The 24,729-nt window shown below is 41.6% G+C and overlaps 4 protein-coding genes across 5 annotated transcripts in view; 3 read left to right on the forward strand and 1 right to left on the reverse strand.

The window, feature by feature from the left end:
* The first annotated feature begins 665 nt into the window (after positions 1–665).
* On the forward strand, positions 666–6,525 carry LOC129138006 (ret finger protein-like 4A). The gene is made up of 4 exons (XM_054672941.2): positions 666–1,329; positions 1,873–2,505; positions 5,125–5,419; positions 5,930–6,525. The coding sequence occupies exons 2-4, from the start codon at positions 2,344–2,346 to the stop codon at positions 6,505–6,507; spliced, it is 1,035 nt and encodes a 344-aa protein (XP_054528916.1). The 5' UTR covers positions 666–1,329; positions 1,873–2,343; the 3' UTR covers positions 6,508–6,525.
* Positions 6,526–8,631: 2,106 nt separating this feature from the next.
* Positions 8,632–13,502, forward strand: LOC129135345 (ret finger protein-like 4A). Its single transcript, XM_054672986.1, has 3 exons — positions 8,632–9,260; positions 11,876–12,170; positions 12,682–13,502. The coding sequence occupies exons 1-3, from the start codon at positions 9,099–9,101 to the stop codon at positions 13,257–13,259; spliced, it is 1,035 nt and encodes a 344-aa protein (XP_054528961.1). The 5' UTR covers positions 8,632–9,098; the 3' UTR covers positions 13,260–13,502.
* Positions 13,503–15,323: 1,821 nt separating this feature from the next.
* LOC129138007 (ret finger protein-like 4A) lies at positions 15,324–16,614 on the forward strand. The gene is made up of 2 exons (XM_054672942.1): positions 15,324–15,609; positions 16,115–16,614. The coding sequence occupies exons 1-2, from the start codon at positions 15,324–15,326 to the stop codon at positions 16,612–16,614; spliced, it is 786 nt and encodes a 261-aa protein (XP_054528917.1).
* Positions 16,615–23,364: 6,750 nt separating this feature from the next.
* Positions 23,365–24,729, reverse strand: part of NLRP11 (NLR family pyrin domain containing 11) — a 33,275-nt gene continuing 31,910 nt past the window's right edge. For both annotated transcript variants that reach the window (XM_054672987.2, XM_054672988.1), the window contains one exon: positions 23,365–23,827. In XM_054672987.2, coding sequence (XP_054528962.1) covers positions 23,581–23,827 — 247 coding nt within the window. In that variant the 3' untranslated portion in view covers positions 23,365–23,580. The remainder of the gene's footprint in view (positions 23,828–24,729) is intronic.

A 24,729-nucleotide genomic window follows, 5' to 3' on the forward strand; every position in this document is an offset into this window, starting at 1 on the left:
GAAAATGCAGATTCATTTGCCAATGTTTTCTATTTTCTGCAAGATTAGTGTGCTATGTGTTATGGAAGTTATGAACTAAATAATAATTTGAATGTGACCCAACACAGTAACTGAATTTCAAATGAGAAGGACCTATGAATACGGCAAAATTATATATGTTCATGTATTCAGTTTAACCCAACAACCGAACACTGACATTCATTTCAAGTGCACACTGAGTGTTTGCCACGAATATGTGTGGTCTTAGAGAGATCTCATTAGCTTTAAAATTGAAATACTATACACCCTCTCCTATGACGGCAACAGAGTCAAATTGGAAATCAATAACAGGAAGAAATCCAGAAATTCTCCACTTACATGCAAATTAAATAACGACTTGTAAATAAGATGATCAAATATGAAATGACAATGGAAATTACAGCTATCCTGAGTTGAATGAAAAGCACACATTTCCAAAATTTCTAGATGCGGTTGAAGCTCACTGAGAAACTCCTAATAGGAAGAAAATACCGTAATCAATCACGTTAATTTCTACTTGAACTTACTTCACTAAGAGCAATTCAATTGTCAGCATTTTGATCAAAACCATCTGACAAGTATCTGGGCAGTTCCAGACATTCTCACATCTTCCTGTCTTCTTCTGAGCCCTCCAAACGGTTGCAACCTCTGCCCGTTACCCAGTTCCAAAGTCGCTTCCAGATTTTCAGGTACCTCAATAGCAGTGCCTCACTCCTGGTACCAATATTCTATATGAGTTCATTCTCACACTGCTCTAAAGAACTACCGGAGACTGGGTCATTTATGAAGAAAAGAGGTTTCACTAATTTATAGTTCTGCAGGTCGCACGGGGAACATCACTGGGTGGCCTCGGGAAACTGAACAATCATGGAGGAAGGCAAAGGGGAAGCGTACATGAGAGCGGGTAAGGAACCTTTACCACTGTCTTAGTAGAAGCCAGCGGAGCTGCTTTCTGTGAAAAGATGCAATTGGAAAAGAGTGGAAAGTATCTAACACCCAAACCAACCCCACCAGTGTGCCAGCAATCCTAAGACGCTCTTCTCTAATTCTGAACGGAAGAACTCCGCTTCCAAGACATGAGCATGAATGCAATTCCAGGCTGTAAGATATTTTGGGAGAATATTAGAGAGGCAAATCAACCACTGGGCTTGGTGCTTTCCACAACTGAGGCCACCTGGTATTCCCAAGGAGAACAGAAATTTTATTCAAGCTTTACTCAAAGCAGATAAAAATTACAAGATGTGAGGGATCAGTGCTCCAGGAACCTGGGTCCATAAAATTACAAGCTGGAGAATAACTGCTCCCAGAAATGTGAGTATATTTTAAAAGGATTTATATGAGAAAATAAACCAATTAGAATTATGCGAGAAGAGATAAGCATTTTCTCCCTGCATGCATACGTGTAGATACGGTATGTGTGTGTACATGGACATACAGGTGGCAGATTATATTATAGATGCCAATCAATGAAGAAATGCAATGTCCAAGGATTTCATCTAATATATGCACCGCAACGTAGAGATTTGTGTTTCTCAATTTGCCTTCACGAGACAAAAGGAATTGAGAACTGCCTTGGCTTTGAATAGGAAAGAAGAGAATCTAGCAATCACTAGAGAATGATTACTGTGGAGATGATTGAATTAAAGACTATTAATTTAATCACATGAATGTAATCAAATCCTTTCCCACCTGACCTCCAGTCTCCCACTTTTACGTTCTTATCCATGAACTCTGATCCCCTATAATATCTTTAGTACATGAGGAACCCAAGTGTGAACATTTTTAAAGAGGAAATGCGTTGTGTTGTAAGGGAAATAGAAAGATTGTAACAGTATATTTTACCTTTCATTTTAGATGCTGCAACTAGAAAGAAAAACCGGAGTTTCACTGGCTGACTGATTGTCTGGAAACCGTTTTGGGATTTCTTTCCTAAGCTTCTTAATTAGAATCTTTACATTATAGAGAAAATGTTTTTGAGAGTTGAGTGTGGTCTGTGGAATGTCCTATTAGTAACGACTACTGCGTAGTTTTAACTCACCTCTTTTATTGAAATGTGAAAAGGTGTTACATTTATAATAGAAAACTCTTTGAAAGTCGCACCGTTCATTTGAGAGGAATTTTAAATGTCACCCCAAATTTTAAGATTTTAATTAATTTTAATTGATTTCCTAATTTTAATCAATAGGCATAATATTCAAGATCTTATCTAAAAACTATTACATGGCAATATTTTGTCCTTGTTAATTCAAAAATAACACTGAAAACACAATCGTCTTCCTTTATGGTAAAAACCTGAGCAATAATAACCATCTCAATGATGGCAGAATGAAATCAGAATCTGATTGGATTAAAAAGGAGGGAAAGGGTGTGGCTAAGGTGGGTGGAGAGACCCTCTCTTATAAAAGCCCCTGGCAGGCAGCTCTCACCCCACATCTGAGCTGTCCGCAGAAGCAGCTGGAGACCAGGGGAGAAACTCCAGAAGGAGAGGTGAGTTCAATCTCTTGGAATTCATTTTTACAAAAGGCGTATGAGAGTCTAGGGGAATGCAATAATGTCTTGATTCCACAAGAGTTGTCTGAGGCCAACTCCATGACAGACACACTGTATTTCTGGAGGATAATGGGACCTCTGCCCTGGTAACAGTTAGGTAAGTCTTAGATTTTCAATACCAAGGCGAGAGACGTGACAATCTCCATTTGCTTGAATTTCATCAGAATTTGGTAGACTGTCTGAAATGATGGACAGAGGTTCGGTGGCGGCGTTATTCAATGTCAGGTTTTCCTATGGGTTTGGTATTGTTTTCCTATTCTCCCCTTCCCACAACCCCTGGCAACCATCATTCTTCTCTTATTTTCTGATTTTTTTTTTTTGTTCAGTTTTTTGTTCCTTTTAATTCAGAAAGAGAAAGGGAAGGAAATGAAAAGCAAAGTTTGTTTACATTACTATTGCGGAAAAGATCTGGCCGGATGCCGGGACCTACCTCTTCCAGGATGGGGATTCATTATTTCTTTAATTGTTTTGAGACAGTGTCTCGCTGTGTCTGCCAGGCTGCAGTGCAGTGGCTATTTTCTGATTCTATGAGATCAGTCAAGTCAGATTCCACATAACTGAGATCATACAGTGTTTACTTCCCTCAGCCTCACTTATCTCACTTCCCATCATGCCCTCGGCCTTCATCCACATTGGTGCAATGCCAGAATTGCCTTCTTTTTTATGGTAGAATAATTCGATGTGTATATCACCATTTCCTCATCCATTTTTCTCTCACAGACTCTGGGGTTGGTTCCATGGCTCTTGTGAATAACGCTGCAGAGAACCTGAGAGGGCAGATGTCTCTTTGACATGCTGACCTCTTTCTTTCACGTAGAAACACAGAAGTAGGGTTGCTGGAACACAGGCAGTTCTATTCTTCATGTTTTCAGAAACCTCCCTACTATTTTCTGTAGTGGTTGTACCATTTTCTTTCCCACCAACCGTGCACAAGGTTTCCCCTTTCTCCACATCATTACCAACACTTATCTTTTGTCTTTTTGATCATAGCCATCCTAGCAGAGAGGGGGGTAATATCTCACCGCGGTTTTGTTGCTGGAAGGCTCAGGAGGTTCTCTGGATGCCAGAGAGACCCCAGACCCAGCCAGTTTCCAGGTTCTGGATGCTGTCGGGAGAACGAATTCAGGGATGAGCCAGAATGAAGTGAAAGGCGAGAAGTTTCTATTCCAGAGTAAAAGCACACTGTTAGGAGAGAAGTGTGGGCGTGATTCTGAAAGCTCGTGGCGCTCAATGGAGTTCGGGGTTTCTATTTTTGTCTGTCCTTCTAATTAGGAGGTGAACTAATCATTAGGTTTTCTAGGAAAAAAGCAGAGATTTTTTAGAGTTGGTGAGGTACCCATTTTTCGTACTACATATGGGCATGCTGGGGTCAGCCGTGACACTGCAGAGTGTGTGATTTAGTGTGGTAATGACCATGGTCATTACTGTGGCAATGCTTTCAACCAGTTTAACTCCCTCCAGTTTTTTAGCACCTCATGAGCCCAGGTTCCTCCTTGTCCTTGTAATTTTAATGACAAGTGGCTAATTTTAACAGCCACTGTTTTGGTCTTATGTGACAGTGTCACTGGATACGTTCTCCACTCTCTTGTGACCACACAGTATTCCTGCCTCAGTTTAAACTGCATTTCTCGGATGATGAGTGAGGTTGAGCTTGTTCCTCAGTAGTTGCTGGTCGTTGGTGTGTGCTTTTCAGAGAAATGTCTATTCAGGTTTTTGCCCATTGGAATTTGGATTATTTTGGCTTTTGTTTCTTTTTGCTAGGGCCTTGAAAATATTCCTTACAGATTTTGGATATTAACCCACTGTCATACATATGGCTGCTTGTTTGGTTTCTTTTAGTTCTGTTTTTTGCATTTTTTTTCCCCCGCTATGCAGAAGATTCAGTTTTACCTGGTACGACTTATTTGTATTTTGTGTCTTGTCCTTTTGGTGCGCTATCAGGGTTTTCACCACATCCACTTTGCACAGTTGGGGAAGTAGAAGGTCTTCAAATGGACGCCAGCACTGTCCAATAGAAACATAAGATAACCCATATATGTAATTGTAAATTCATTTTCTGGTAGTCACATAAAATAGAACAAAACAAACCTAATGAATTTTAACTCAAAATATACTATCGTTTAACATGTGAGCAACTTTAAACGTTCTCAAGCAGATAGTTTACGTTCCCTTTTCCCCCTTATGTCTTCAAAAATAAGAGTGTATTTGGCTCACAGCACATCTCCATTCAGATACGCCCCATTTCAGGACTCAATAGCCATTTGTCACTGGTGGCTACCATATCAAACAGCTCAGGTCTAGACTCCTTTACTATTTCAAGTCAAAGAGTTTCGGTGAATCATGCCCTTTATTCCAATGAGTATTACAGATATGAGAAGTTCAGGGCCTCGAGTCATTGACATTTGTATTCATGTTGTGTCTTCATCACTAGCAGCAGTGATTTTAAGTATCATGCCATGATAGCTCCATGCATGTAAAGATAAAAGCCCCACACACTATCAGCTGTTCATTCAACTCGTGGAAATTCTAATTCCGTGTTCATTTTTTTTTCTATAGACATTTGCCGTGGCTGAGCACTTCAAACAGGTCATTAGATGTCCTGTCTGCCTAAAAGATCTTGAAGAAGCCGTGCAACTGAAATGTGGATATGCCTGCTGCCTCCAGTGCCTCAATTCACTCCAGAAGGAGCCCGATGGGGAAGGTTTACTGTGCCGTTTCTGCTCTGTGGTCTCTCAGAAGGATGACATCAAGCCCAAGTACAAGCTGAGGGCGCTGGTTTCCATCATCAAGGAACTAGAGCCCAAGCTGAAAAACGTTCTAACAATGAACCCAAGGATGAGGAAGTTTCAAGGTAAGGAATCTATAGGACCTGCCACAACCCATAAAAGGCACTGGGAAAATGACTTTCAAACATTTCTTCATTAAACATAGGCATTAGCAGGATAACTAGCTCTAAAACTTCCATGCTTCACAAACAACAGCAGTTCTCACCTTTGCGTAGAGATTTTCAAGGAATCTGTGCAAGTTTGTAGAATACTTTGGAGAGCAAGCTACTGTCTTCTTTCATGTATCATATGTGCTAAATGGAAAACTAATTTTCATCAAATTATCCACTAACTTAATTCGAAAGGCATTTCTAATATGGATAAGGTGGACTTGTTACAAGGATCATATTCATGCAATCTAGAGATAAAATTTAACCTCATCAGGTGGCCAAACAAGTTTCCCCAGGAAATTTTGATTTGGGAAAGAAAGTAGAATAAGAGTAAAAGTGAATAACGTGTTTAAGTGTTTGCAGTCAAAGGGCAGAGGGCGTCTGTAGTGTGTGTCTTTGCTGAACTCCTGGTTCTTCTTTGCACAGTGGATATGACGTTGGATGTGGACACAGCCAACAACTATCTCATCATTTCTGAAGACTTGAGGAGTTTCCGGAGTGGGGATTTGAGTCAGAATAGGAAGGAACAAGCTGAGAGGTTCGACACTGCCCTGTGCGTCCTGGGCACCCCTCGCTTCACTTCCGGCCGCCATTACTGGGAGGTGGACGTGGGCACCAGCCAAGTGTGGGATGTGGGTGTGTGCAAGGAATCTGTGAACCCACAGGGGAAGATTGTGCTTTCTTCAGAACACGGCTTCTTGACTGTGGGTTGCAGAGAAGGAAAGGTCTTTGCTGCCAGCTCTGTGCCTATGACTCCTCTCTGGGTGAGTCCCCAGTTGCACAGAGTGGGGATTTTCCTGGATGTAGGTATGAGGTCCATTGCCTTTTACAATGTTAGTGATGGGTGCCATATCTACACATTCATCGAGATTCCTGTTTGCGAACCATGGCGTCCATTTTTTGCTCATCAACGTGGAAGTCAAGATGATCAGAGCATCCTGAGTATCTGTTCTGTGATCAATCCAGCCACTGCCAGTGCCCCAGTTTCTTCTGGGGGAAAGTAAATAAACATTTCAACATAATCATCTTTAGGAAGTTTCTGTGTGCCCATAGCCATAGCTAAGAACTTTTCTCGTAGATACACATAGGTACAAAGGGACAGAAGGGAAAAAACCATCACTCTGTAAACCATGAACAGAAAGCAATTATATTACTGAGGGGAAAATTACATTGTACTTCAAGTTTGTCATGTTGTTTTCTTTGGGGCTTATGTTTATATTTCTGTTCAATAAATATTTTGAAAATGCAGATTCATTTGCCAATGTTTTCTATTTTCTGCAAGATTAGTGTAGTATGTGTTATGGAAGTTATGAACTAAATAATAATTTGAATGTGACCCAACACAGTAACTGAATTTCAAATGATAAGGACCTATGAATACGGCAAAATTATATATGTTCATGTATTCAGTGTAACCCAACAACTGAACACTGACATTCATTTCAAGTGCACACTGAGTGTTTGCCACGAATATGTGTGGCCTTAGAAGGAACTCGTTAGCTTTAAAATTGAAATACTATACACCCTCTCCTATGACGGCAACAGAGTCAAATTGGAAATCAATAACAGGAAGAAATCCATAAATTCTCCACATACATGCAAATTAAATAACCAGTTCTAAATAAAATGATCAAATATGAAATGACAATGGAAATTACAGCTATCCTGAGTAGAATGAAAAGCACACATTTACAAAATTTCTAGATGCGGTTGAAGCTCACTGAGAAACTCCTAATAGGAAGAAAATACCGTAATCAATCACCTTAATTTCTACTTGAACTTACTTCACTAAGAGCAATTCAATTGTCAGCATTTTGATCAAAACCATCTGACAAGTATCTGGGAAGTTCCAGACATTCTCACATCTTCCTGTCTTCTTCTGAGCCCTCCAAACTGTTGCAACCTCTGCCCGTTACCCAGTTCCAAAGTCGCTTCCACATTTTCAGGTACCTCAATAGCAGTGCCTCACTCCTGGTACCAATATTCTATATCAGTTCATTCTCACACTGCTCTAAAGAAGTACCGGAGACTGGGTCATTTATGAAGAAAAGAGGTTTCATTAATTTATAGTTCTGCAGGTCGCACGGGGAACATCACTGGGTGGCCTCGGGAAACTGAACAATCATGGAGGAAGGCAAAGGGGAAGCGTACATGAGAGCGGCCAAGGAACCTTTACCACTGTCTTAGTAGAAGCCAGCGGAGCTGCTTTCTGTAAAAGATGCAACTGGAAAAGAGGTGGAAAGTATCTAACACCCAAACCAACCCCACCAGTGTGCCAGCAATCCTAAGACGCTCTTCTCTAATTCTGAACGGAAGAACTCCGCTTCCAAGACATGAGCATGAATGCAATTCCAGGCTGTTAAGATATTTTGGGAGAATATTAGAGAGGCAAATCAACCCACTGGGCTTGGTGATTTCCACAACCGAGCCCACCTGGTATTCCCAAAGAGAACAGAAATTTTGTTCAAGGTTTACTGAAAGCAGATAAAAATTACAAGATGTGAGGGATCAGTGCTCCAGGAACCTGGGTCCATAAAATTAGAAGCTGGGGAGTAACTGCTCCCAGAAATGTGAGTATATTTTAAAAGGATTTATATGAGAAAATAAAGCAATTAGAATTATGCGAGAAGAGATAAGCATTTTCTCCCTGCATGCATATGTGTAGATACGGTATGTGTGTGTACATGGACATACAGGTGGCAGATTATATTATAGATGCCAATCAATGAAGAAATGCAATGTGCAAGGATTTCATCTAATATATGCACCACAACGTAGAGATTTGTGTTTCTCAATTTGCCTTCACGAGACAAAAGGAGTTGAGAACTGCCTTGGCTTTGAATAGGAAAGAAGAGAGTCTAGCAATCACTAGAGAATGATTACTGTGGAGATGATTGAATTAAAGACTATTAATTTAATCACATTAATGTAATCAGATCCTTTCCCACCTGACCTCCAGTCTCCCACTTTTACGTTCTTATCCATGAACTCTGATCCCCTATAATATATTTAATACATGAGGAACCCATTTTTAACAATTTTATAGAGGAAATGAATCTCATTTTACTTACGTTGTGATGTAAGGGAAATAGAAAGATTGTAACAGTATATTTTACCTTTCATTTTAGATGCTGCAACTAAAAAGAAAAACCGGACTTTCACTGGCTGACTGATTGGAAACCGTTTTGGGATTTCTTTCCTAAGCTTCTTAATTAGAATCTTTACATTATAGAGAAAATGTTTTTGAGAGTTGAGTGTGGTCTGTGGAGTGTCCTATTAGTAACGACTACTGAGTAGGTTTAACTCACCTCTTTTATTGAAATGTGAAAAGGTGTTACATTTATAATAGAAAACTCTTTGAAAGTCGCACCTTTCATTTGAGAGGAATTTTAAATGTCACCCCAAATTTTAAGATTTTAATTAATTTTAATTGATTTCCAAATTTTAATCAATAGGCATAATATTCAAGATCTTATCTAAAAAATATTACATGGCAATATTTTGTCCTTGTTAATTAAAAAATAACACTGAAAACACAATCGTCTTCCTTTACGGTGAAAACCTGACCAATACTAACCATCTCAATGATGGCAGAATGAAATCAGAATCTGATTGGATTAAAAAGGAGGGAAAGGGTGTGGCTAAGGTGGGTGGAGAGACCCTCTCCTATAAAAGCCCCTGGCAGGCAGCTCTCATCCCACATCTGAGCTGTCCGCAGAAGCAGCTGGAGGTCAGGGGAGAAACTCCAGAAGGAGAGGTGAGTTCAATCTCTTGGAATTCATTTTTACAAAAGGCGTATGAGAGTCTTGGGGAATGCAATAATGTCTTGATTCCACAAGAGTTATCTGAGGCCAACTCCATGACAGACACACTGTATTTCTGGAGGATAATGGGACCTCTGCCCTGGTAACAGTTAGGTAAGTCTCAGATTTTCAATACCAAGACAAGAGACGTGACAATCACCATTTGCTTGAATTTCATCAGAATTTGGTAGACTTTCTGAAATGATGGACAGAGTTTCGGTGGCTGCGTTATTCAACGTCAGGTTTTCCTATGGGTTTGGTATTGTTTTCCTATTCTCCCCTTCCCACAACCCCTGGCAACCATCATTCTTCTCTCATTTTCTGATTTTTTTTTGTTCCGTTTTTTGTTCCTTTTAATTCAGAAAGAGAAAGGGAAGGAAATGAAAAGCAAAGTTTGTTTAAATTACTATTGTGGAAAAGATCTGGCCGGATGCTGGGACCTACCTCTTCCAGGATGGGGATTCATTATTTCTTTAATTGTTTTGAGACAGTGTCTCGCTGTGTCTGCCAGGCTGCAGTGCAGTGGCTATTTTCTGATTCTATGAGATCAGTCAAGTCAGATTACACATAACTGAGATCATACAGTGTTTACTTCCCTCAGCCTCACTTATCTCACTTCCCATCATGCCCTCGGCCTTCATCCACATTGGTGCAATGCCAGAATTGCCTTCTTTTTTATGGTAGAATAATTCGATGTGTATATCACCATTTCCTCATCCATTTTTCTCTCACAGACTCTGGGGTTGGTTCCATGGCTCTTGTGAATAACGCTGCAGAGAACCTGAGAGTGCAGATGTCTCTTTGACATGCTGACCTCTTTCTTTCACGTAGAAACACAGAAGTAGTGTTGCTGGAACACAGGCAGTTCTATTCTTCATGTTTTCAGAAACCTCCCTACAATTTTCTGTAGTGGTTGTACCAATTTTGTTTCCCACCAACCGTGCACAAGGGTTCCCCTTTCTCCACATCCTTACCAAAACTTGTCTTTTGTCCTTTTGATCATAGCCATCCTAGCAGAGAGTTGGTAATATCTCATCGCGGTTTTGTTGCTGGAGGGCTCAGGAGGCTCTCTGGATGCCAGAGAGACCCCAGTCCCAGCCAGTTTCCAGGTTCTGGATACTGTCGGGAGAACGAATTCAGGGATGAGCCAGAATGAAGTGAAAGGCGAGAAGTTTCTATTCCAGAGCAAAACACACTGTTAGGAGAGAAGTGTGGGCGTGATTCTGAAAGCTCGTGGCGCTCAATGGAGTTCGGGGTTTCTATTTTTGTCAGTCCTTGTAAATAGGACGTGAGCTAATCATTAGGTTTTCTAGGAAAAAAGCAGAGAGTTTTTAGAATTGGTGAGGTACCCATTTTTGTACTACATATGGGCATGCTGGGGTCAGCCGTGACACTGCAGAGTGTGTGATTTAGTGTGGTAATGACCATGGTCATTACTGTGGCAATGCTTTCAACCAGCTTAACTCCCTCCGGTTTCTTATCACCTCATCAGCCCAGGGTCCTCCTTGTCCTTGTAATTTTAATGACGAGTGCCTAATTTTAACAGCCACTGATTTGGTCTTCTGTGAAATTGTCACTGGATACGTTCTCCATTCTCTTGTGACCACACAGTATTCCTGTCTCAGTTTAAATTGCATTTCTCGGATGGTGAGTCATGTTGAGCTTGTTCTTCAGTACTTGCTGGTCATTGGTGTGTGTTTTTCAGAGAAATGTCTATTCAGGTTTTTCCCATTGGAATTTGGATTATTTTGGCTTTTTTTTCTTTTTGCTACGACCTTGAAAATATTCCTTATATGTTTTGGATATTAGTCCACTGTCATATATATGGCTGCTTGTTTGGTTTCTTTTAGTTCTGTTTTTTGCTTTTTTTTTTTTTCCCGCTATGCAGAAGATTCAGTTTTACCTGGTACGACTTACGTGTATTTTGTGTCTTGTCCTTTTGGTGCGCTATCAGGGTTTTCACCACATCCACTTTGCACAGTTGGGTAAGTAGAAGGTCTTCAAATGGACTCCAGCAGTGTCCAATAGAAAGATAAGATAACCCATATATGTAATTGTAAATTCATTTTCTGGTAGTCACATAAAATAGAACAAAACAAACCTAATGAATTTTAACTCAAAATATACTATAATTTAACATGTGAGCAACTTTAAACGTTCTCAAGCAGATAGTTTACGTTCTCTTTTCCCTCTTATGTCTTCAAAAATAAGAGTGTATTTGGCTCCCAGCACATCTCCATTCAGATATGCCCCATTTCAAGACTCAATAGCGATTTGTCACTGGTGGCTACCATATCAAACAGCTCAGGTCTAGACTCCTTTACTATTTCAACTCAAAGTCTTTCGGTGAATCATGCCCTGTATTCCAATGGGTATTACAGATATGAGAAGTTCAGGGCCTCGAGTCATTGACATTTGTATTCATGTTGTGTCTTCATCACTAGCAGTAGTGATTTTAAGTATCGTGCAATGATAGCTCCACGCATGTAAAGATAAAAGCCCCAGACACTATCAGCTGTTCATTCAGCTCGTGGAAATTCTAATTCCGTGTTCATTTTTTTTTCTATAGATATTTGCCATGGCTGAGCACTTCAAACAGGTCATTAGATGTCCTGTCTGCCTAAAAGATCTTGAAGAAGCCGTGCAACTGAAATGTGGATATGCCTGCTGCCTCTCGTGCCTCAATTTACTCCAGAAGGAGCCCGATGGGGAAGGTTTACTGTGCCGTTTCTGCTCTGTGGTCTCTCAGAAGGATGACATCAAGCCCAAGTACAAGCTGAGGGCGCTGGTTTCCATCATCAAGGAACTAGAGCCCAAGCTGGAAAAGGTTCTAACAATGAACCCAAGGATGAGGAAGTTTCAAGGTAAGGAATCTATAGGACCTGCCACAACCCATAAAAGGCACTGGGAAAACGACTTTCAAACATTTCTTCATTAAACATAGGCATTAGCAGGATATGTAGCATCTAAAACTTCCATGCTTCACAAACAACAGCAGTTCTCAGCTTTGCGTAGAGATTTTCATGGAATCTGTGCAAGTTTGTAGAATACTTTGGAGAGCAAGCTACTGTCTTCTTTCATGTATCATATGTGCTAAATGGAAAACTAATTTTCATCAAATTATCCACGAACTGAATTCGAAAGGCATTTCTAATATGAATAAGGTAGACTTGTTACAATGATCATATTCATGCAATCTAGAGATAAAATTTAACCTCATCAGGTGGCCAAACAAGTTTCCCCAGGAAATTTTGATTTGGGAAAGAAAGTAGAATAAGAGCAAAAGTGAATAACCTGTTTAAGTGTTTGCAGTCAAAGGGCAGAGGGAGTCTGTAGTGTGTGTCTTTGCTGAACTCCTGGTTCTTCTTTGCACAGTGGATATGACGTTGGATGTGGACACAGCCAACAACTATCTCATCATTTCTGAAGACCTGAGGAGTTTCCGAAGTGGGGATTTGAGCCAGAATAGGAAGGAGCAAGCTGAGAGGTTCGACACTGCCCTGTGCGTCCTGGGCACCCCTCGCTTCACTTCCGGCCGCCATTACTGGGAGGTGGACGTGGGCACCAGCCAAGTGTGGGATGTGGGCGTGTGCAAGGAATCTGTGAACCGACAGGGGAAGATTGAGCTTTCTTCAGAACACGACTTCTTGACTGTGGGTTGCAGAGAAGAAAAGGTCTTTGCTGCCAGCTCTGTGCCTATGACTCCTCTCTGGGTGAGTCCCCAGTTGCACAGAGTGGGGATTTTCCTGGATGTAGGTATGAGGTCCATTGCCTTTTACAATGTTAGTGATGGGTGCCATATCTACACATTCATCGAGATTCCTGTTTGCGAGCCATGGCGTCCATTTTTTGCTCATCAACGTGGAAGTCAAGATGATCAGAGCATCCTGAGTATCTGTTCTGTGATCAATCCAGCCAGTGGCAGTGCCCCAGTTTCTTCTGGGGGAAAGTAAATAAACATTTCAACATAATCATCTTTACGAAGTTTCAGTGCGCCCGTAGCCATAGCTAAGAACTTTTCTGCTAGATACACGTAGGTACAAAGGGACAGAAGGGAAAAAGCCATCACTCTGTAAACCATGAACAGAAAGCAATTATATTAATGAGGGGGAAATTACATTGTACTTCAAGTTTGTCATGTTGTTTTCTTTGGGGCTTATGTTTATATTTCTATTCAATAAATATTTTGAAAATTCAGATTCATTTGCCAATGTTTTCTATTTTCTGCAAGATTAGTGTAGTATGTGTTATGGAAGTTATGAACGAAATAATAATCTGAATGTGACCCAACACAGTAACTGAATTTCAAATGATAAGGACCTATGAATACGGCAAAATTATATATGTTCATATATTCAGTCTAACCCAACAACTGAACACTGACATTCATTTCAAGTGCACACTGAGTGTTTGCCACGAATATGTGTGGGCTTAGAGAGATCTCATTAGCTTTAAAATTGAAATACTATACACCCTCTCCTATGACGGCAACAGAGTCAAATTGGAAATCAGTAACAGGAAGAAATCCATAAATTCTCCACATACATGCAAATTAAATAAGCACTTCTAAATAAAACGATCAAATATGAAATGACAATGGAAATTACAGCTATCCTGAGTTGAATGAAAAGCACACATTTCCAAAATTTCTAGATGCGGTTGAAGCTCACTGAGAAACTCCTAATAGGAAGAAAATACCGTAATCAATCACTTTAATTTCTACTCGAACTTACTTCACTAAGAGCAATTCAATTGTCAGCATTTTGATCAAAACCATCTGACAAGTATCTGGGCAGTTCCAGACATTCTCACATCTTCCTGTCTTCTTCTGAGCCGTCCAAACGTTTGCAACCTCTGCCCGTTACCCAGTTCCAAAGTCGCTTCCACATTTTCAGGTACCTCAATAGCAGTGCCTCACTCCTGGTACCAATATTCTATATCAGTTCATTCTCACACTGCTCTAAAGAACTACCGGAGACTGGGTAATTTAAGAAGAAAAGAGGTTTCATTAATTTATAGTTCTGCAGGTCGCACGGGGAACATCACTGGGTGGCCTCGGGAAACTTAACAATCATGGAGGAAGGCGAAGGGGAAGCGAGTGGCTTTTTCACACAGTGACAGGAAAGAGAGAAAAAGGAAAGTGCCATACACTTTGAAATCATCAGATCTTGTGAGAACTCACTCACGGTCATGGGAACAGCGTGGAGGAAATCCTTCCCCGTGATCCAGTCATCTCCCACCTGGTCCCTCCCCCAACACTGAGGATTACAATTCAACATGAGATTTGGCTGGGGACACAGAGCCAAACTGTATCACTTGATATGAACCCACAGAATACTATTAATTTTCATTCAGTCTTTTATTTCTTAACAAATGGTGGTAAAGTATATATAATTGACCATCTTAACCATTTTTAAGTGTAAAATTCAATGGTATTTATTATGTCTATGTTATTTTGCCACCATCACTGCCATTCATCTCCAGAAATCTTTTCATCTTCCAAAATTGAAACTGTATAGCCATCCTAGCCCTCTTTTAAATTCACCTATTTGTTGTCTCGCCTGAGTGCTTTATGTATTCCGGATGTTAACCCCTTATCGGATGTATGGTTTGCAAATATTTTCTCCCACTGTGTAGATTGTCTCTTCAACTTATTGTTTCCTTTGTTGTGCAGCAGCTTTTACATGTGATGCGATCCCATTTGTCTATGTTTGCTTTTGTTGCCTGTGATTTAGGTGGTTATATCAAAAAATATATAGACCCTTTTGCCACTCAACTCAAAGCCTCATACCAAGCCATGGCCTTCATTCTAGCCAGTATTTCCAATATTGGAAGGTCAGGGCCCTGATCATTTATATTTGTACTTATATTGTATCTTCATTTCCTAGTACCAGTGCTTTACAAAGAGTAGGCGATGATGTCTTCATGCAGGTAAAGATGAAAGTGTCCCAAGAACTATCAGCCATTCCACTCACGGAAAAGCTAATACCATGCCTATTTACTCCCAGACAGTGGCCATGGCTGAACACTTTAAACAAGCAAGCAGTTGTCCTATGTGCCTGGATTATCTTGAAAACCCCATGCACCTGAAATGTGGATACGTCTGTTGCCTCCGATGCATGAACTCACTGCGAAAGGGGCCCGATGGGAAGGGGGTGCTGTGCCCTTTCTGCCCTGTGGTCTCTCAGAAAAATGACATCAGGCCCGCTGCCCAGCTGGGGGCGCTGGTGCCCAAGATCAAGGAACTAGAGCCCAAGGTGAGAGCTGTTCTGCAGATGAATCCAAGGATGAGAAAGTTCCAAGGTAAGGAATCTGTACTACCTGCTCCAAGCCCATAAAGGGCCTTGGAAAAAGCAGCTTTTAAATGTCTTTCCGTTCAATACGGGCATTAGCTGAAGTCTGCAACCTAAAAGATTTGTGATCCCAAACATCAGCTGTTATCAGCGCACAGTATAGGTTTTCACAGGATCTGTACCAATTTATAATTATGACAGCAAACTATCATCTCCTCCTTCATCCATCCTATGCACTAAGAGGGAGAAAAACCTTTAATCAAAATATTGAATAACTTAAACAAGAATTTTTACTATGAGAAAGGTGGGCTTGTTGCAATTATATTCATACATTCTATACATAAAATTTGACTTAATCGGGGGGCCAGGGAAATTCCTAAAGAAAGTTCGGATCTGAGAATGAACGTGGAATAAGAGAAGTGACAATGAATAAAATATTTGGGTCTGTGCAGTAGAAAGGCAGAGGGAGTCTGTAGTGTGTGTCTTTGCTGAACTACCGGTTCTTCTTTGCACAGTGGATATGACCTTGGATGTGGACACAGCCAACAACTATCTCATCATTTCTGAAGACCTGAGGCGTGTCCGATGTGGGAATTTCAGACAGAATAGGAAGGAGCAAGCTGAGAGGTTCGACACTGCCCTGTGCGTCCTGGGCACCCCTCGCTTCACTTCCGGCCGCCATTACTGGGAAGTGGACGTGGGCACCAGCAAAGTGTGGGATGTGGGCGTGTGCAAGGAATCTGTGAACCGACAGGGGAACGTTGTACTCTCTTCAGAACTCGGCTTCTGGACTGTGGGTTTGAGAGAAGGACAGATCTACTTTGCCAGCACTAAGCCTGTGACGGGTCTCTGGGTGAGCCCAGGTCTACACCGAGTGGGGATTTACCTGGATATAAAAATGAGGGCCATTTCCTTCTATAATGTCAGTGATAGGTCACATATCTTCACATTCACGAAAATTTCTGCTACTGAGCCACTGCGTCCATGTTTTGCTCATGCAGATACAAAGTCGTGATGATCACGGATACTTGAGTGTGTGTGTGTAATTAATAATGGCATTGCCAGTTCCCCAATTTATCCTGGGCAAGGCAACTATACACTTGAACACAGAAAACATCCACAGTAAGTGGCTGTGTGCTCGTGACCAAAGGCGAGAACTTCTCCGCTTGGTCCACTTATGGTTCAAAGTTATGGAAGAAGAATGTGGGTCTTTCAAGGAATTCTGAGCTCTACTTGTATTGCTGATGAAAAATTGCATATGAAATATAAAGCAGTGTCATTTTTTGGTAACTCATGCTTATGTTTCTTTTACAATAAACGTTTAACATTTTCAGATGAATTTGCAAATGTTTTTCTTTTGCTTTGCTGTAAGATCAAGTAAATGTGTCATGGAGGTTATAAACTATAATAATATAAATTGACCCCCAAAATTAATTCACTTTCTAAATGACAAGGAAACACTGCCTGTTAAACTGATAAAAGTATGTGCCTGTATGTGTTCAGTTTTACCCAACAACTGGAAAACACACATTCATCTCCAGTATACATTGAACATTCGCTAGCATAGACAGATGTGGCCATAAGACAAATCACATTGACATGAAAATTGAAATAATATACACACTGTTCTCAAATGCCAACAGAATTAAATTATAAATCAGTAACAAGAAGAAATCTGTAAAATCTCCACATACATGAAAATTAAACAACCACTTTAAAATAAAACACAAATCAAAGGTGAACTTATAAAGGAAATTATAAAATACCTTACGCTGAGTGAAAGTAAATGCACAATATCACAAAATGTGCAGATGTAGTTGAGGTTTAGAGGGAAATTTATAGAAATAGACACTTATAGAATCAAGGAAAATACCCTCATCCATGATCTAGCTTCCTTTTTTTTTTGAGACAGAGTCTTGCTCTGTCGCCCAGGCTGGAGTGCAGTGGCGCGATCTCGGCTCACTGCAAGCTCCGCCTCCCGGGTTCACGCCATTCTCCTGCCTCAGCCTCCCAAGTAGCTGGGACCACAGGCGCCCGCCACTACGTCTGGTTAATTTTGTGTATTTTTGTTTTTTTTTTTTTTTTGGAAGAGACAGGGTTTCAGCATGTTAGCCAGGATGGTCTCGATCTCCTGACCTCGTGATCCGCCCGCCTCAGCCTCCCAAAGTGCTGGGATTACAGGAGTAAGCCACCGTGCCCGGCCGGTCTAGCTTCCATTTTTAAGTGAGCAAATGCAGTGGCAAATTAGGTAAAAAACAAAACAAAACAAAGACTACAGTAGTAGTCAATGAAATAGAAAATGGATAAATGTTAAATAAAATTTTAAAAATTCAAGACACGTTTTTTCAGGATCAAAGTAGTAAATCTTCAGCTAGAGTGAAAGAGTGAGGAAGGGATGAATTAAAACAATGAGTAAGCAAGAGAAAAGGAAGACAGGGCAAAATCAAGAGAGGCAGAGAAAGAAGAGACAGAGCCCATCGTGATGGCTCAAGCCTGTAATCCCAGCACTTCGGGAGGCCGAGAAGGGAGGATTGCTTGGACTCAGGAATTTGAGACGAGCCTGGGCAACACAGCAAAACCCCATCTCTACAAAAATAATAATAATAAAATTAGCTGGGTGTGTTGGTTTGCACCTGTGGTTTCAGCCACTTAGGAGGCTGAGGTGGGAGGATTGCTTGAGCCCCAGGAAGTTGAGGCTGCAGGGAGCCATGAGCCATGATCATGCCACTGCACTCCAGCCTGGGCTACAGAGTGAGACCCTATCTTCAAAAACAGAAAAGAAAATGTAACATATATACACAATGGAATAGTATTATCCATAGAAAAGAAGAAAGTTCTGTCATTTGCATCTACAGAAATGAACGTGGAATACACTATGCTTAGTGAAACATACAGCCACAGAAAGAGAGGTATCACGTGATCTCATTCACTTGGAGAATTTTAAAAAGTGATCTCACAGAACTAGAGAGCAAGACCGGATGCAGTGGCTGACACCTGTAATCCCAGCACTTTGGGAGGCCGAGGCGGGCGGGTCACCTGAGGTCAGTTCAAGACCAGCCCGGCCAACATGGTGAAACCCCGTCTCTACTAAAAATACAAGAACTAGCCAGGCATGGTGGTGCACGCCTGTAATCCCAGCTACTCGGGAGGCTGAGGCAAGAGAATCGCTTGAACCCGGGAGGTGGAGGTTGCAGTGAGCTGAGATTGCACCATTGCACTCCAGCCTGGGGGACAGAGTGAAATTCCGTCTCAAAAAAAGAAGGAAAAAAAAGAACTAGAGAGCAAAATGGGGTTACCAGGGGCCGAGGCTGGGGCTGGGGCTGGGGCTGGGGCAGTGAGGTGGGAGGGTTAGGGAATGGTTGGCCAAGATACACACAATTTCAGCTAGACAGGAGAAATAAATACAACATGGCAACAATAGTTAATAATAATATTCTTTTTTTTTTTTTTTTTGAGACAGAGTCTCGCTCAGTCGCCCAGGGTGGAGTGCAGTGGCGCGATCTCGGCTCACTGCAAGCTCCGCCTCCTGGGTTCACGCCATTCTCCTGCCACAGCCTCCCAAGTAGCTGGGACTACAGGCGCCTGCCACCACGCCCGGCTACACGGTGAAACCCCGTCTCTACTAAAAATAATAATATTCTTGAAAAATGCTAAGGGAGGCAATTTTCAGTGTTTTCATAAAAAACATGACAACTTTTCGAGGAAATGCATATATTACCTAACTAGATTTACCCGTTTGGTAACGCATCTACATTGCAAAACACCATGATGTACACAATCATTACATACAATTATTCTGATAATTTAAACAAGAATCAAACTTTACATGTTCAAGATGTTCCGTTTTACCTCAGTGAGATCTCAAAAATTTTTTTTAATAAAAAATAGTTCTGTTGAAACTCTCTCGTGAATTTTCCTTTCAGTTGTTGTACTTTATTGCCCCTAAATTGCTTACTGGTTCCTTCTTAAACTTTCTCTTTGTTCATGTTCTCTATTTGATGAGGAGTTATTCCTCTGGTTTATTTTTGTTCTTCTGCCCTTGATTTTCTGGAGTTCTTTGTGCATATTTAAGATAATTAATTTAGTATTTGGAGAGGAAGCCCAATGTCTTGGCTTGCTCATATGCTATTTTTTCTTACGACTATTATACTGTCTTGTGTGTGTGCCTCATTTTTTTGGTAAGAAAAAGTGGACATTTTGTGTGGCAAACCCTGGACATCAAATTCTCACCCCTGAGCAGGCTTTCTTGTTGCTGCTGGTTGTGAGTTGGAGTCTTCTGTTTTTGTTTTCATTTTTTGTTTTGTTTGAACCTTTGTAAACTACTGTGTAAAGGTTTCACTTTCTCCTGTGTGGCCACTGAAGTCTCTGCCTTCTGGTCTACTAACAATTTGATGGAGATTTTTAAAAAATGCCTGAACCCAAACCCAAAATTCTCTCAAGCTCTTTGCCATGGGATCCCTCTAGGGGGCTTAGCCAGGATTTTTTTTTTTTTTTTTTTTTTTTTTTTTTTAGACGGAGTCTAGCTCTGCTGCCCAGGCTGGAGGGCAGTGGCGCGATCTCGGCTCACTGCAACCTCCGCCTCCCAGGTTCACTAGCCAGGATTTTTACAACTCTCATTTCAGCCTTCATTTCCTGCTTGCATGGAGCCTCGGGATCATCAGAGGTAAAACATAGGGTTTCTCAGATTTTTATAATCTTGCATGGACATGTATGATTGAACTCAATCCTTGGTATACCTCAGTGCTATTCAAAGCTCTTACTATCTCATGTAATTCTCCCCCCAGACTCTTCCTTAATAGGCTTTTCATTCTGTCATCTGTTTTCCCTGTTATCCCTCACCCAGGCAACTTCAGCAAGTGTATTTGTCTTTAAGTGCTTTTAATGACACTGGCACCCCCAATAAATCAGCTTCAGTCTGTGTAGATCTAAAAAGGGTGAAATAAAGGCAAGCCCTTGAGCCAACCCTTCAAGGAACCACTAAGATAGATGGAGGCACACAACCACAATTCTTTGAGAACAAAGATTCTTCATCCTGTGGCATCAGCGTGCTGGCCTGGGAATGAGGGACGCCGTGTTCTCAGCAGCCATCAAGCTGCAGAGTGGGGAAGAGTAGGTGGGTGAGTCAAAATACCACAACTCAGCTGGGTGCAGTGGCTCACGCCTGTATTCCCCGCGCTTTAGGAGGCCGAAACGGGCGGATCACCAGGTCAGGAGATCCAGACCACCCTGGCCAACATGGTGAAACCCCATCTCCACTAAAGATACAAAAATTAGCTGGGCGTGGTGGTGGGTGCCTGTAATCCCAGCTACTCGGGAAGCTGAGGCAGGAGAATCGCTTGAACCCGGAAGAAGGGGCTTGCAGTGAGTCGAGATCATGCCACTGCACTCTGGCCTGGTGATAGAACAAGATTCCACAAAAAAAAAAAAAAAAAAAAAGCCACAACTCTCTTCCTGAAATTAAGCAGCTTCTTCCTTCACTCACGGTTCCCCTGGAGGTTGTAAATTATTAGATTCAAATTTTCCACAAAGGTTGATTTTGACAGTTATTTCCCAGTTTAATTCTTGTTTTACCAAAGACTACTTTTAAAATTCCCTACCTTGAAACTTGCAGTGAGATCACTCCATTAATTTTAAACAGAATTTTAAAATTCTGATATTATTGCTCTATATGCTCTAAATAGGGCTTTTATCTATTTGTAGGAATGCTTCCTCTCAGTGCAAATTATCTAGAATAAAGAAGGGAAGTCTGTTTCTCCAAGGAGAGGCACAGGAGGCAGGGCTATATAGGTAACCTGGATGACAAATTACAATATGCCATGGAGTATGTGGACATTGAAGATATGCAATATTGAGGTGGGAAGATGGCTTCAATGACTTCAGAATTTTCAGCATGGGAAAACAAGAGGTTTCCTTAAATTGTGATAGCCTGGCCGGGTGCAGTGGCTCACACCTGTAATCCCAGCACTTTCAGAGGCTGAGTTGGACGGATCACTCAAGACCAGCCTAGGCAATATGGTGAGACCCCTTCTCTACTAAAAGTACAAAAAATTAGGGGGGTATGGTTGTGTGCATCTGTGGTCTCAGCTACTGGGGAGGTTGAGGCGGGAGAATCACTTGAGCTCAGGAAGTCGAGGCTGCAGTGAGTTGTGATCGTGCCACTGCATGCCAGCCTGGGCGACAGAGTGAGATCCTGTCTCAAAAAAAAAATTATCTTATTTTAGAAACATGTCAGAAAAATCAAAGAACATGCCCAGTTGAAACTACAGTAAGATCCTTTGATTCACCTTCAAGGTTTCTTTCCACAGCTGATTATGACTTGATTCCGAAATCAGAGTTTTGAAAAGGAACATAGAAAACACTTTTAGCCAGTTATTCTGCTAATCATCAGAATCTTCACATCATGTCCAGAAGTTGCATTTATCAGAAGTGGCTGAGGAGGTTTTGCATTGGGAATCAAATATTCTCATCAGAGAAGCCCCAGACTCACTGAGGCAATGTCACTGAGAGATACTACAGATGACATGATCGTGACATCTCTGTGGGGAGATCAGGTCCAGGAGCCTGTCTCTAAGGACTCAGGTGCCCCAGCTTATGGTGACTGACACATCCCTGTACAGAGCTTGTTGCCAAGACCACCCCAGTGAGTGCTTCTGTACATTTAGAGCAAAAGGCAGAACATAAAGATCTCAAACAGGAGAAGAGCTCAGAGCTGAGGGTGAGCAATAGCATTGGGCAAAATAGGTTTACCCCTGCCTGGCTCTGAGCCACACCATCCATGCCCCGGCTGGACCAAGACAGTGGCACATTAAGCCAGGTGCTTGGCTTGAGCTCCTGGCTCAATGTGGGACCAGAATGCTCAGGTTTACTGTATACCCCTGTGTCCTAGAAACACTGTCAAAGGGAGAAATTAGGACAGTTCTCCTTAGAAACTGAACCAAGGATCACTTGAGGTCAGGCGATCCAGACCACCCTGGCCAACATGGTGAAACCCCATTTCCACTAAAAATACAAAAATTAGCTGGGCGTGGTGGTGGGCACCTGTAGTCCCAGCTACTCAGGAGGCTGAGGCAGGAGAATCACTTGAACCCGGGAGGCAGAAGGCTGCAGTGAGCTGAGATCACACCACTGCACTCCAGCCTGGGCAGCAGAGTGAGACTCCATCTCAAAAAAAAAAAAAAATTTTTTTTTTCAGCACGTAAAGACCCTAAAACCTACCCACCTTGAGTAGGTATCCCCTCACCTATGGAGGCCTATTAGGTACAGCAACCAGATGCTTAGCAATGGGGCATTGTAAATACAGTGTCAGGGTTGGAAACATTATCAGAGGATGCCCAGTTCAACTCCCTCTTCTGAAAGAAGGTGAAAAGGAGACGCTTTTTCTGAGGCCGCACATATCTGACATTTCTCCACAGCTTAGAGAAGTCACCCTTCATCCCATGAAACACACACAAGTTTGTGAGCGGAGCTGGCTAAGAGCAGGGGAGATACAGAAATGAATGCCAGTTATGGTGTTAGGTAGATCCGGGAAGAACATGGTGCAGCAGGAATACAAAGTCAGGAGGGAAGGTGAGATGAGGATTTCATTTCGAAGGATTCCTAGGGATACCTTCTAACAACTCTCCCTAGACCAAAACAAAAACAAAAACAAAAAGAAACCAAAAACAAAACCCAGAAAAACAAAAACAAGAAACAAACCATGAAAGGATCATAGTTTCTTTAGTGTTACTCCACCGTGCCCACTGATGAAACAATCATGCCTCACAGCTTTTTCCAATGCATTTTATCCTTTATTACTTCATATAATCCTTTTAATACTCTTGAGACAGTGTAGGAATTTGAAGTGGTTGACTGGATCAAGGTCACACACATACACACACACACACACACACACACACATCAAATAGGAAAATTATAGTCCTAATTCTCTTGCATCCCAGTCACGGTAGTAATTTATAATAAATACTGTTTACGTACAACATGGTCAAAGGGGTTGCCTAGATGCTGTATTTGACATTCTCATGGCTGCAGACATTCTGGGAAATTTGAAAAACATGTAATCCAAATTAGAATTAGGTATTATTGAACCTGGCTGAGAAGCAGGTGTCACACCAATTTCTCTGCCTTCCTTTAAAGACCAAGTTTCAGACAGAAAGGTCAAACTGGGTTTTCTTTCCTTTACAGTCATCAGCAACTGCTGGGTTTGTGTGTTCAGGCCAGTTAATGGAAGCCTGAAGGAAAAGAGAGAGAGAACGCCGTTAATGCTACATGTGAGGTCTCAGCTTTGTTGCATCAATGACTAATTCCCCATGTGGCATCCTTTGGGTATTCTTGGGAGTATCTCAAGCCATCTCTGAGGAAACAAAAATCTGTTCCAGACTGAAAACCGTGAGATAGCGATTTCTCCGTTAAATATTAGAACGTAAGACAAGATTTCCACTGGGAGAACTGTTTGAAGTAATATTAGTAGTAACCAACGCCACTACCTGCTCAATGCTTTACACGCATCTCACATTACATCCTCACAATGGGTAATGGCATTCAAGACTTTATAGGTTCCAATACTGAGGGTCAAAGTTTCCAACTAAAATATGTTTACAGGCTGGACGCAGTCCAGTCCCACGTCTAATCCCAGCACTTTGGGAGGCTGAGGCAGGCAGATTACTTGAGCTCAGGAGTTTGAGACCAGCCTGGGCAACATGCCAAAACCCCACCTCTACCAAAGATACAAAAACTTAGCCAGGTGTGGTGGTGCGTGCCTATGGTCCCAGCTATTTGGGAGGCTGAGGGTGGATTACTTGCACCTGGGAGGTCAAGGCTGCGGTGAGCCATGATCACACCACTGCTCTCCAGCCTGAGTGACAGAGCAAGACCCTAACTAAAAAAAAAAAAAAAATTTACAAAGCTAGAGAACAGAGGCACACTTACACCGCAGCCCATGCTCATGTTTCTTTCTCCAAATCAAAGAGGAGGATTCAGCCACTTATTTTGTGCCCTCTTTGCATGTGAGTGTCCCAATTAGCATGTAGGCACAAATACCTTTATAACCTGAAATATGGTCATTTCTGCAGTTTAGTTTTTTTTGAGCACCTATAATACTGAAGGAAAAATATCCCTGGCATCATGGAGCTCA

The sequence above is a fragment of the Pan troglodytes genome, chromosome 20 (assembly GCF_028858775.2).
Source record: "Pan troglodytes isolate AG18354 chromosome 20, NHGRI_mPanTro3-v2.0_pri, whole genome shotgun sequence".
NCBI classification, from domain to species: Eukaryota; Metazoa; Chordata; class Mammalia; order Primates; family Hominidae; genus Pan; species Pan troglodytes.